Source organism: Hipposideros armiger, unplaced genomic scaffold (assembly GCF_001890085.2).
Source record: "Hipposideros armiger isolate ML-2016 unplaced genomic scaffold, ASM189008v1 scaffold_655, whole genome shotgun sequence".
In the NCBI taxonomy this organism is placed as follows: domain Eukaryota; kingdom Metazoa; phylum Chordata; class Mammalia; order Chiroptera; family Hipposideridae; genus Hipposideros; species Hipposideros armiger.
The window spans coordinates 601,168-614,517 of NW_017732005.1; the positions used below are offsets into that span (position 1 = coordinate 601,168).

General features: G+C 38.4%; 1 protein-coding gene across 1 annotated transcript in view; it reads right to left on the reverse strand.

Moving 5' to 3' along the window:
* The window catches only part of DLD (dihydrolipoamide dehydrogenase), a 21,269-nt gene that overhangs the window by 3,856 nt on the left and 4,063 nt on the right, over positions 1-13,350 (reverse strand). The window contains exons 3-9 of the mRNA XM_019626055.1: positions 9,495-9,574; positions 8,930-8,998; positions 7,822-7,891; positions 6,350-6,450; positions 5,895-6,038; positions 5,384-5,485; positions 32-222 (exon numbers count right to left, since the gene is read on the reverse strand). Coding sequence (XP_019481600.1) covers positions 32-222; positions 5,384-5,485; positions 5,895-6,038; positions 6,350-6,450; positions 7,822-7,891; positions 8,930-8,998; positions 9,495-9,574 — 757 coding nt within the window. The remainder of the gene's footprint in view (positions 1-31; positions 223-5,383; positions 5,486-5,894; positions 6,039-6,349; positions 6,451-7,821; positions 7,892-8,929; positions 8,999-9,494; positions 9,575-13,350) is intronic.

Below are 13,350 nucleotides of genomic sequence, written 5' to 3' on the forward strand. Positions count from 1 at the left end.
GGATATTATAAAACAAATGTAGCATACTTACGAAACATCAATTTTTCCATCTGACTTCTTGGTAGCACCAGTAACTTTTGTATTCAATTTAAATTTAAATCCTTGTTTTTGAAGGATGCGCTGAAAGTTTTTAGATATCTCCATATCAATTCCAATTCCCCCAACATGACCCAAAAACTCAACTGCTGTCACATCTGCACCAAGTCTTTGCCAAACTGAACCCTGAAAATAATAATTTAAAAAAATTATGAAAATAAAAGGTTTCTATAGCAAATGTTTACTGAATTAAATAATTTATTGTAAGATATTTTCTTTTGTTAATATGTTCCTATTAGAAGCTCCGAGGTTTAAAATTAACACCGTGGTAAATATGTATAACTTCACAAATTCACTCATTCATTCAACATTTACTGAGCACCTGCTCTCTACTAGGCACCATTTTAGAGCCCAGGCATGCATCTGTGAACATAACACTGCCCTCAGGAACCTTATATCCTGGTAGAGGAGACAGACAAATAAGTGAAGAGGATGGTAAAGTGCTATGAGAAAAATAAAGCAGGAAGTAGAGCCAAGACTACTGGAAGGAAAAGAATTGGAACTTTGAATAGCATGGTTGGGGAAGGCCTTCCAGGGAGTGACATCTGCACACAGACTGGAAGGGAGGGAATGAACAACAAAGGAAACTGGTCCAGAAGGAGAGGAACAAGTGGGAAGGAAGGTCCTGAGTGGGAAGAAGCGGCCTCTTACTGCTACTCATTACTGACGTTTGCAAAATATTAAACTGGCTTATTTTATTTTCTCAACAAAGAAATGTTTACTTTTCCATTCAAATTGTAATTTAAACTGAATGCTGGCTTTTTAAACAATATTTTAACAATTATAACTTCTGAATACTTACTTATATGTGAAATAGGCAAGAGAACATAAGTAAGAAGCATAAGCAAAAATTAACTCAAAATGGATCATGGACCTAAATTTAAAACACAAAACTAGAAGAACCTTCTAGAAGAAAACATAAGAGAGAATCTTCATAACCTTGAGTTATGCAAAGGTTTCTTAGCTACAACACCAAAAGCGAAATACACAATGAAGGAAAAAACGCATATAAACTTCATCAAAATTAAAAACTCCTCTTCAAAAGATATTACTAAGAACACAAAAAGTGACGTCAGTATATGGAGTGATAAGACCTCTTGGTTTTTCCCTTTAAAGTTACAAATTGGACAATTAATTCAACAAAGGATTCCCTGCTCAACACACAAACGTGTCTGAGAGATCCATGCATTGACACATCTGAAGGTGGGTGTATCGGACAAGCATGGAGGCAGGATGGGGATAAAACAGAGAAGGGCCCACAGACAGACTAGCACCTGCCGCAGCCCCAGCTGACTCAATAGCGGGGAGGGAGTCTGGCTACAGCCCTAACACGGCAGCCAGGAGAGCCAGAAGGGCAGAAGCAACATTCTGGCTTGAGTGGCCAGCACCCACTGCAGTTAAACCTGGTGACAAGAGCAGAAATGCAGTACAGCGGTGTGGCAGCAATGGACTAGCAGCCACCATTAGTATCAAAGCAAAACAGCAGATTTGCAAACCCGCCTTCCCCCACACACCCCTCCCTGTCACAGTGGAACATGGTAGAGGCAGTGGAGACACCTCAGCACAGCATAGCTGGCAGCCTCTGGTTATAAGGAGCCAGTGCAGGGAACTCACAGGCCTAGAGCCCCATCATAGCCACATCCTATCATGAGGATGGTACTCTTAACACCCAGGCGACACAGAGGGGATGCCCAACTCCACGGGGAATACAGGACATTTTCCTAGACAGGCTACACCAACCCACTGAGATCCCAGAGGTGTCAGTAGTGCAGATTAAGAGAAAATAAAAACTTGAGCTATAGCACCACCTACTGGAGAAAAGAAAGACCTCTACTTAGCCTGAATTGTTGAGAGCAAAACAATACTTAGACGAGTTCACTACCTCAAATTCCCAGGCAGAAAAACAAATTCCCAGGCAGAAAAACAATCTATCAAGTACTATGAATAACCAAAGTAACAAGTGGCTCAGAAAGAAAATGAAGTCTCCAGAAACCAAATGTTAAGACATGGAAGTTTGTGATTTAAATGACAGAATTCAAGATTGCAATTATGAAAACACTCAGTGAGATACAAAACAGGGACACTTCAATAAGCTCAGGAATAAAATCAACGAACAAAAGTAGTAACTAACCAAAGAAATGAAACTATAAAAAAAGAACCAAACAGAAAATCTGAAGCTGAAGAACTCAATGAATAAGATGAAGAATGGATCACATCATTAGAAACAGAACATACCAAATGCAAGAGAGAAATAATGAGCTCGAAGACAGAAATCTAGAAATGACTCAGGTGGAAGGAGAGAGAGAAGTGAGAGTTTAAAAAAATAAAGTAAAAAAAAATATGAAACAACACTATGAAAACTATCTGACTCCATTTAAAAGAGCAACATACGAATAATGGGTATAACAGAAGAAGAAAGGGCGAAGGGAACAGAGCCTGTTCAAACAAATAATCAATGAGGACTTCCCAAACCTATGGGAAGAGCTAGACTCACAAATTCAAGAAGCTAACAGAATACCTAATTATTTCAATGCAAAAGGACCTTCTCCAAGAGACATTATATCAAAAGTTAATGACAAAGAAAGAATTCTCAAGGCAGCCAGGGAAAAAATACACTGCAACCTACAAAGGAAACCACATTAGCTTATTACTGGATTTTTCAACAGAAACCTTACAATAAGCCAGGAAAGAGTAGATCGAAATATTCAAAACATTGAAAGAAAGAAACCCTCAGCCAAGAATAATATATCCAGCAGTTATCCTTTAGATATGGAGAAGTAAAGATTATTCCAGACAAACAAAAGCTGAGGGAATTTACCACCAAAAGATCTGCATTATAAGAAAAGTTTAAGCTCTTCTACCTGAAACAAAAAGACAAAAGTATACAAAACTTTGAGTAAGATAACAGACTGAAGCAGGAAACTGCAACTCTATTTCAGAACAGGGTATTAAACATTTAATCATTAAAGATTAAAGGAAAAAAAACTTTTAAAAAAAAAAACTAGAACTTCTGCAATTTGGACATGAATACCCAGAATAATAAGGGTTAACGTGTAACAACAAAAACATGAAAGAAGAGGGAAAAAGGACTGAATTTGCACAGGTGAATGAGAATAAGATGCAGTCAGAAGGAAAAGAACTAATCTATGCATGAAACATTTTTTTTTTACATAAACCTAATGTTAACCTCAAAACAAAAACCTAGAGCTGAGACATGTAACATAAAAAAAAGGAAACTTAAAAAAAAATTACAGAAGGCATTCAGATATAAATGTTTAGACATAATGAAAAAGGATTAGGCTGAAATATTTATTGGGTTGTCGGAAAAGTCATGACATATTTTTTCTGTTTTTCGTTGCAAAATGCGTCATGACTTTTCCGACAACCCAATACAAGCCGTTAAGTAACAGACAGGAATGAAGAGAATCTTCTCTGAAAAGAAGAAAAGGGTCTGGGATGGAACCCTGAGGCAGACCCCAGAGTAACACTAACAATTCGAGGGAAGGCTGAGAAAGGGGAACCTGCACACAAGATAGAGAAGTCAGCCCACAGGGAAGACAGAAAACCGACAGAGTACGGAATCAGACAAGCAAGAGTGTCAAAGGCAAGAAAATCAACAATGCTGACTGCTACCAAATACAGCAGTGAAAAAAAAATCTACTGGTCTAAGTAAGTAATAAATTCAGTCATGTCCTGTCAAGAGCAATTTGGTGGCGCATGAAGCCATGAAATGAGGAGTGAGTGGGAGCTGATGAAAGAGTGTAGACAACTCTTCCAAGAAGTTTGGTTGTGAAAAGGTGAGAGGGAAATTGGTAACTGAAGAAGGACGTGGGATCAACACAAGGCTTATGTATAATGGCCTGTGTCTGAGTGCAACTGCATCTGAGCTTCATGAGTGGCACACAGGTGCCCACAGAGAGGCATGTTTCAATGTAAATGAGAAGGAAGCAGAAGTAGGGGAGAGCTGAAGACTAAAAAAGACAAAAATAGAAATCACAAAGCCAAGTCCTAGAGAAGGCAGAGGATGCACTACCAAGCAGAGGTGAAGGGCTCTGTCTTAGGGAAAATAGCATTTCCAGTTATGGGAGAGACGATCAAGAGAACAGGTATAACAAAAGGCAAAAATATTTTCCAGTCTGGGGCACCAAGTTGAGGGTGTTTTCATCTGATGGTTTCTTTTATATTTCGGAGACAAGGTCATCTGCAGGCAGCAGAAGACAGTGTATTGGCAGAGATTTGAGAGAAGTGGGAAATGAAAGAGCCACTGCAGACACCAGGAGAGTGCCAGCGAGGGCAATCCTGGGACTGCCAGCAAGGCTGAGGTTCCCGCTGAGATTTATGACCAAGAATTTACATGGGCATTAATCTGCAGGGTGCGCGTAGGCGATAGCCTGCAGATAGCATAAAAAAGGCAGACAGCTGAATTCAACTGGGACCAGAGTTTTGCCAAGCAGGTTTGACAGCAAAGCAAGGGACATAAGTACACCTGTGAGAGAGTGGTTCAAGTGAAGAAATGGAATCTAAGGTGATCTGGGAAGTAGTCAAGGCAGGAAAAGGGCAGACAGCAAAAACGAAGAGGGATCTATGACTAGAAAACGTGATAAAGTTAAAGAACCTGTTTACTGAGTAAGAGAAGAAAAGAGGTTATGATTAGAGAATAAAATGTCTAAATTTGTGATTTCAGAAATAGAGCAATTCTTGGTGATTACAAGGTAAAAAAAAAAACCAGCCTGAGAAAGGATAACTAAAATAGAGGGAAGAGAGATCACTGGAAACACAGGCAAGTTGCCAGATGGGCAAGGAAGAACAAGGCAGGAAGGAGGTTTGAAATAAGGGTATGGAGAAAACTGCAGACAGTTTGACATTTCTCATAGGTAAGTTAAGAGGGAATGAGATGAAGATGGAGAGGAAGGGAAGGGAAGAATCAGATCATGTCAGTCATGGACTTTATCGAAATACAATTTGCTTAGAATGAGAGCTGCCTTCTGAAATGTTGAAGGGCCTGCCTGAAGGGCTGTCAGATTTAAATAGCTGAAGGGCTGTCAAGGTTTTTTAAAAATTAGTCCAGTTCTAGGGAACAAGAAGGGTGGAAGATACAGGAAAACAGATTTCAAATTAAAGAGAATGTTCTAATGACTACATAGATTGTCTTGAGAACTCTTTACCACTGGAAGTATTTAAGCAAAACTCAATGCCAATCTGCCTGTGACATTACACAAAGAATCAAATGGGGACCATTAAGTCAAATGGAACTCCATGGAAATAATAACAGACAGAAAATACTTACCAATTCTACACCTATTACTCCTGCACCAATGACAACCATCTTTTCTGGAACTTTTTTTAAAGATAAAGCACCTGTAGATGACACTACTGTATCTTCATCAATCTATAATAATAATTAAAAAAACAATCATTAAAAATATTATATTAATCATTAAAAATACTAAGTCATTTATTTGTTTTCAGGTATCTATAACTTCTATCTATATACTCAATTTTATCAAATCCCATTAAAAATGTTCATTTAAATTTTTATCACTTAGCATTTCAAAACAAAACAGTCAATTTTAACTTCACGTTGGATTAAAATATATCTTAATGTAAAGTGTTCTATTTCTGGTCAAAATCACTGCAGAATAAAGACAAAAGCAACTTCCCAAAGCTGAATGACTGTCAATATATAGTTTTTTTGGTCAGAAAATCTCTCATTCAAAGTTCATAAATAGCAGGAGTACAGTGGTTTATAAAATGTATTTCTGAAGAAAGGTTTTGACAGTTGTAAAAAGCATAAATACCGTGATTCCAGGAAAAGGAGTAACTTCTGAACCTGTAGCTATAAGAATATTCTTTGTGTCGATAACTTGAGTGCTGCCATCGGCTTTTGTAGCGGTGACCTGATTTTTGCCAGTTATCTTTCCATATCCATTTACATGAACAACCTTTATAAAGAAATATTTATAAATTCATAAAGTTTATAATAATTTTTGATAAACAAACATGATTAATAGGAAAAAACTACACTATTAAATAATATATCTAATACAAAGTGCCCTTACTTAATAATGCTACATATGTAGCAGCAAAAAATGTGTTATATATGTTAGGAAAAGCTACTTCAAGTTAGTATACTGGTTTAATTAAATAAATATCCCCCAGCAGCCAAGTTCTAAAAACATCACTCTGTCAACATAAAGCTATGTTTAATGTGTCTATAAAAGAAAGCAATAACCTGAACATTAAACACACTGACCTTATTTTGTTTGAATAAGTGGGCAATTCCACCTGTTAAAGCTTTTACTGCAGTGCTCTTCTGCTCCATCATCTTCTCTAAATTCAAGCGAACTTCAGACACTGTCATGTATTAAATAAATCTTTAGTACTTAGCTAAATTCTTGAAGCAATGCATGGTATTTTTCAGTCTGGAAAATTACTGCCTAATGCTTCCAGAACGGTACATATGGCAGTATTAACATTTTTAAATTTAATAACTGATATAAGATTCCTAGCTGGCAAAAGACCAACAGTTCACATCGCAGTAACTTAACCTATCGAACTCTATAAAAAATCCACCTCTGGGGAAAATGCAGTCCGAAATAAAACACGATATCCCATCATAACAACATAGTCTCCAAACACCTTATGATGATCATAAGTCTGGAAGAGATTTAAGTAGAAATGACAAAGTAAAACACAGCCTGACATTTAAAAAAAAAAAGGAACTGCTAAATTTCATGAAACAAAAAGTAATAAAAATACACACGAGAAAATTTCAAATACAGAAGCTTAATATACGAATTTAATCAACTAGATTTTAATCGCTCATTTACCTCAGAAGAGAACTCTGAAGCTACAATATAAGAAGATAAAGAAACGCAACTCACAGAACTTCAGAAGAACGGATATCTTTGAAATCAGCACATGCAACCAACTCGTATCTTAGCGATGAAGAAGCCAAGAACCTGAGGGCTCTGATTTACCTGAAGTCAGAGCGAGAACAGGAAACCCTGCCTGCAACGCAGGTCTCTTGACTAACCCTGTCTCTTCTTTCCTTAATGGGTAAGGAAAGTGGGTTTTGATTCTACTTTTCATCTAGTTTAACACAACATTTGCTTTAGTGTGTATATAGCACTTGTACACTCACTGGACTGCCTACACTACAGCCCATTCTTTCAGACACCTACTGCTAAAAGAAACAAATGAAGGAAAATACAGCTCCCCACGGTGTGTTTCAGCCTTCCCTAGAACAGACTACCCTTTTGGGGTATATCTGTCAACAACAATAACTGGAGAGAAAGGATGAAAACAGTCCAAAAGAAATGGCAGGAAACAAGACGTATCAAATGAAAATGTTATGAAATGTCCTTTCCCCACTATGCAGAGTTCCTCCCTCTCTCCTCTGCTCTTTCCACTATCACCACTTTAGGCAGACCGTCTTTCCTTCATCATCTGCCCACAGCACTCAGGAATCTAGCAGCCCCAGCCATCTCCAGGTTTCAGGAAAATGAAACTGACCACACACACACACGTTGACAAAGGAACAGAAGATGTCATGGTAGAAATCTGAATTAAGCTTTCTTTTTTAATTAAATCTCTACATTTTTAAGATCTTTTTCTTACTCTTCCCTCACTAAACATATATTACATTCATCAAGGTACACTAAATCTTTAGCCAGGAAAGTCAAGTATGGCTGGTAATATCACTAGTATGGAAAGTATACTTACTTTCAATTCCCCTAGATGCAAAATCTTTTCCATGGGCCATGTGGTAATAATGAGAGTTATTTAATAAAGCCTAAAGGAAATAAGACAAAATTATCAAATGTTCAAAAGCAGACTATAGACAATAAAAAAACACTTAGGAGGGCCGGCCGAGTGGCGCGCTGGTTAAGAGTTGGCTTGGGACGCCAGCTCTGTGCAGCAGGGCCCCGGTTCGGATCCCACATAAGGGCCAGTTACACTGCCCTCTACAGCTAAGATGGTGAACAACAGCTCGACCTGGAGCTGGGATGCTGTGAGTCCGCCGGGGACAGCGTAGGCTGCAGCCCCTGCTGCAGTGGGTTGCCATAAGCTACCATGTGTGGCCAGCAGCCAGTGTGAGCTGCCAAGAGCCGCTGTGAGCGGCCGTCCAGAGGCCAGTGACCAATCTGCCTCACCCGGGAAGAGCGCAATGATAATACCAACATGGGCCAGTGAAGCGGCGTCCTCCACAACTAGACTGAAGAACCAAAGAACAGCAACTTGTCTGCTCCCCTTCCCCGATTCCCCAACACTGTTCCCCTCCCCCAATTCCCCAATAAAATCTTCAAAAAAAACCACTTAGGAAATGACATTCTGTACATGGAACAGTACCTAGGAATACGCCAATTCAGTTTCTGTTCTTATACAATTAATCTAAGACAAACAATGACGACATAAAAAACATCCAACAAATAAGAATGAAAAACAAAACATCTTTACTTTTTTAAGTACATACTTCACAGGGTAGCAAGTGAAAAAGGCAGTCATGTTTACTAAATAAAGTACCTAAAAGAATTTAATGCCTATTATCTGTTTCATTGGTAAAGGAAAGGCAAAGAGAAAAAAAAAAATGTAACATCAGAGTCTGGTTGAATGGAAAGGCTGCTAGGCATCCTGAAACAAGGGAGCGCTTTCAGGAAAGTACAGCACATTGGTGACAGCACTCTACGTTTCCCAGAGGAAAAACGTGTTTATCATCCATGGGTTGTTTTATTTTATAATAACTGTATAAGTCTAATAGTCTAGTCTCAATACATCCTTCTAGCTGGTGGCCAATGAAAACACCTCTGCACTGTACAAAATGTATGCTCACCTTAGAAGGAATACAACCAACATTCAAGCATGTTCCACCAAGTGTTTCGTTTTTCTCAACGCAGACTGTCTATAACCAAAGAAAACATTAACTGCATATAAGTTGCAATGTTTCAGTTAACTAAAATTCTAAATGTATCTGAGTTCTTCTACAAAACAAGCTACTCAAGCTGTGTTTGTGAAAATGAAATATATCACAAATGAAATAATTTATCATTTGAATACCAAACTCAGGCTAACCCAAAAGTGAATTATTTTAAGAGATTTTTTTGTTTGTTTAACATTACCAAATACATGCTTTTAGCTCTATTTATCTATCTTCCAAAGTGTGATCAGAAGACAAAATGAAAAGTATTGGGGAAGAATAAAAATAATGACTTCATTTTCCATTTCATGAGACTACTACAACTAAATGAACCTGTCTTCATTAGTCTCAGCCTTAAATATAATTTATAGACTTAAGAAATTATTTACTGTTCTTATCTAACTACAAAGTATTTTGTGAATATGATCGACTCTTTCCAAATAAAAATGAATCAACATCCGAATTTTAGTCTACAGCTTACCTTGAAGCCTAACTGGGCAGCTTTAATAGCAGCAACATATCCTCCGGGACCAGAACCTATTACTGTCACATCAGCATCAACTACAAAGCAAATTGATGTAAAACAGTAAATTACTTAATACTGACCAAAAACAGTGCAAAAAACAAAACAAAACAAAACAAAAACACCTGATATTTTAAACCTCCAAGAAAATACTTGGTGTTCTCTGATGTAACTGAAAATGGCACAGATTTTTGTTTCATTTTCCATCTGTTCATTATGGGATATGAAATACAACTGAGTTATGTATCCACTGACCTTGCTTAATTCTACACTATTTTATTTAATGATAACAGACAGGCATTTCATGACACTGGAATACACACATCTATATAAAGGGAAGAGCCTGGGCTTTGGAACCTGACATATCAGCTTCAAATATCAGCTCTGACACTTATTAGCTGTGTGACCTAGTAAGTTATTTTTTTTTCTGTAATATAGAAACAATAACATTGCTTTAAATGATTGATGCTAGTATTAAATAAGGTAATTTTGTGTAATACCTTAGTACTATCAATAAACTTAAGACTAGTCACCCCTTTTAGGTGGTTAACTTCTGAGACATTCCAGGGGTGGGGGACGTGGGGGGAGAATCAGCTTCCCTACAACACATGGCAAATATGTTTTGAACATTATTTGAATATTGATAAATTTTGCATAGATTAAGATAACAGGTTAACCTAGTCTGGATATTTATCATATAAAGATAAAAAATTAAAAATTAACTGATTAACAGCCTTAGGAATATAATAATTACAATACAAATATACAAAGTAAGTTCCATTATTCCCATTCTCAATTCAACTTCAAATAAAGCAACGACTATGAAGAGTTAGGAGAGTCTCCCTTCTCCTCTTCCTCCATTGTCTTACAACCCCAATTACTCTAGCATTTAGACAGTTTTTTAACACACTTTCACTTGTTATGTTTGAGTCTCAGAACTTCTTATGAGGACGGTAAAGATGGCACATATCTGACATTTCACCAATAAGAAGAAACACAAGGTTCAGAAAGGTCAATTAACTTGCCCAAGGTCATATAGCAAGTGAGCGGCAGAAACAAAATTAAGCTTTCTGTCTCTACTTCCAGTAGTCTTTCCATGATTCAAAACCATTCCTTTCCTCAGTTTCAACCATCATAAGCTAAAATCCCCAAGAACAATACTACAGCTTTATAATTGCTAGCTACCTGACTTTACATTGAGTAATTTGAATTACTTCATCTTCAGTTTCCTTATCCGCAAAATAAAGACCACAATACATCTACCTGATAGGGTCACAATACAGAATAAAATAATTTATGTAAACAGCTTAGTATAGTACCTGGAACATACACAGGTATTCCCTATAAAGATGACAATTTTAATTTCTTATCATCCCCTCGAAACACACAACCCCTAGGGGATAGGAGTGCAAGTATCATTCAAAAAACCTTTTCTGGACCAGCTGAGTGGCACATTGGTTGACAGTTGGCTTGGGACGCCAGCTCTGGGCAGTAGGGTCCCAGTTCAGGTCCCACATGAAGGCTGCGCCCTCTGCAGCTAGGATGGTGAACAACGGCTCGACCTGGAGCTGGGCTGCCATGAGTCGCCGGCGATGGCATAGGCTGCAGTGGGCTGCTGTAAAAAGCTACCGTGAATGGCTAGCAGCCGGCGTGAGCAGCTGTGAGCCGCTGTGGGCGGCCGTCCAATGGCCGGCAAGCGACTGCCTCAGCCGAGAAGAGCGCAGTGATAATACACCAACATGGGCCAGTGAAGCGACGTCCTCCACAACTAGACTGAAGAACAAAAGGACAGCAGCTGGTCTGTTCCCCTTCCCCGATTCCCCAGCGCTGTTCCCCTCCCCCATTCCCCAATAAAAATCTTTAAAAAAAAAAATACTGGGGATGATGAGAAGTGAATGACTTAAAAAACATGGCAGTTAATGCTATGAAAGGAACTAAAAAAGAAAAAGCAGCAAAAAGTGCTCTACAAATTATTTTACAAATGCTACTTACATCATTCTGAGGAAAATAAAGATATTAGAATATAAAAGTTACCACTGAAATAAAGGTGTCAGATTACAAATAAATTGTAATCATTAAGAAATTACAAGAAGTACCTTAAGAAGTCAGTCTGCAAGGTAATCTGGTAGGTGCCAGGCAGTAAACTAAATTCTTCATGTTGTTTTATTTAGGTCTCATTACATTTCTATTACATAGTTATCATTTCCATTAAACAGGGAGAAAATAAGGCTGAGAGTAACTAAATAATTTGCATAAGGTTGCATAACTAGTGAGTGATCTAGCCAGGATTCAAACCAGGTTCTTTTCTTTAGATTCTGAAGCCTATGCTCCTAGACCATCCATTATGTTCTCATGCCTTCCAAAACACTCCGATGATGCCATAATCTCCTGGGCAATCAAAAAATCCAACTAAAATGACGAGAAGCTCCTTAATTTTCAGAATAAAATCAATAAATATTTATCAATGCCTACCCTATGAGGAAAACATCACTACCCTCCAACAATCTTATGTTATAATTAGGGAAAACAGGCACATATCAAAATGTAAATAAAAATTATTTTTTTAAAAAAAGGAATAGGGAAAGAGATGTCATAAAGCAGTAATTATTAATTATGAAATTCACTAAATGAGTACAAAGCTACCTGGTAAGGTGTATTTGTTGTTTTTAAATTATCAGTGCTCTTAATCTTTGGTCTGTGTCAGTGACCTTCTTTCACATCCTTGTCACTACCAAAACTGCTCTGCCTCTAAAATCTTGAAGTTTAATACTTCACTTTGTAATCATAGCCACACAACCTCCTAGTCCATAAGGAAGGAGAAAGACAGTAAATAAAGAAAGGATTTGAAGTAAAACAAATCTGAATTCAATATGAGCTCTACCACCTCAAAATCTTGGGCAAATTATTTAACCTCTCCAGGCTTTCATGTAACATAGGGATAATAGTGACAGTACTACCTACCTCCCAGGGTTGCAAGGTCAGATAATGAATGCCAAGACCCTGAGAGGATGCCAGGTGAATATTAGGCACTCAATAAATGTTTCTTTCTTTCTCAAATCCACCTCCCAACTTTAGTCTTGCAGCCTCCAATCTCATTCCCACCCTCCATGACACACCACACACTGCTATCCCAGTGTTACCCTCTGCTAAAACCCCACTCAGACCTTATTCTCCTACTCTTCCTTGGTTTCCCTGTCTCTTGTTGGATCAAGTCCAAGTTCGTAAACACAGCATCCAAATCTACTCAGTAACTATTTCTCCAGCCTCATTTCCCACCACATTCTGCTTATCCACTAATACCATGCAGTTGAAGCCTCAGCAATAGTGAATTACTGTTAGTTCACACCCACAGAACTACAATGATCTACCTATGTACATCTGTTCCCCCTACCTGGAAGTAAATCCTGACAACATGCATTTCACATTACAGACACTACTCTAAGCTCTTGGGCTGCCTATAAATGACATAGCCCTGGTTCTTATAATCTAATGAGAGAGAAAGAAAAAGAATTGCAATAAAAACTCCAACCTGGGGCCAGCCGAGTGGTGCGGTGGTTACGAGTTGGCTTGGGACGTCAGCTCTTAGCAGCAGGGCCCCAGTTCGGATCCCACATTAGGGCCAGTGATGCTGCGCCCTCTACAGCTAAGATGCTGAACAACAGCTCGACCTGGAGCTGGGCTGCCGGGAGTTGCCGGCGACAGCGTAGGCTGCAGTAAAGCTGCAGTGTGCTGCCATAAGCTACCATGAGTGGCTAGCAGCCGGCGTGAGCTGCCAAGAGCCACCGTTCAATGGCTGGTGAGCGACTGCCTCACC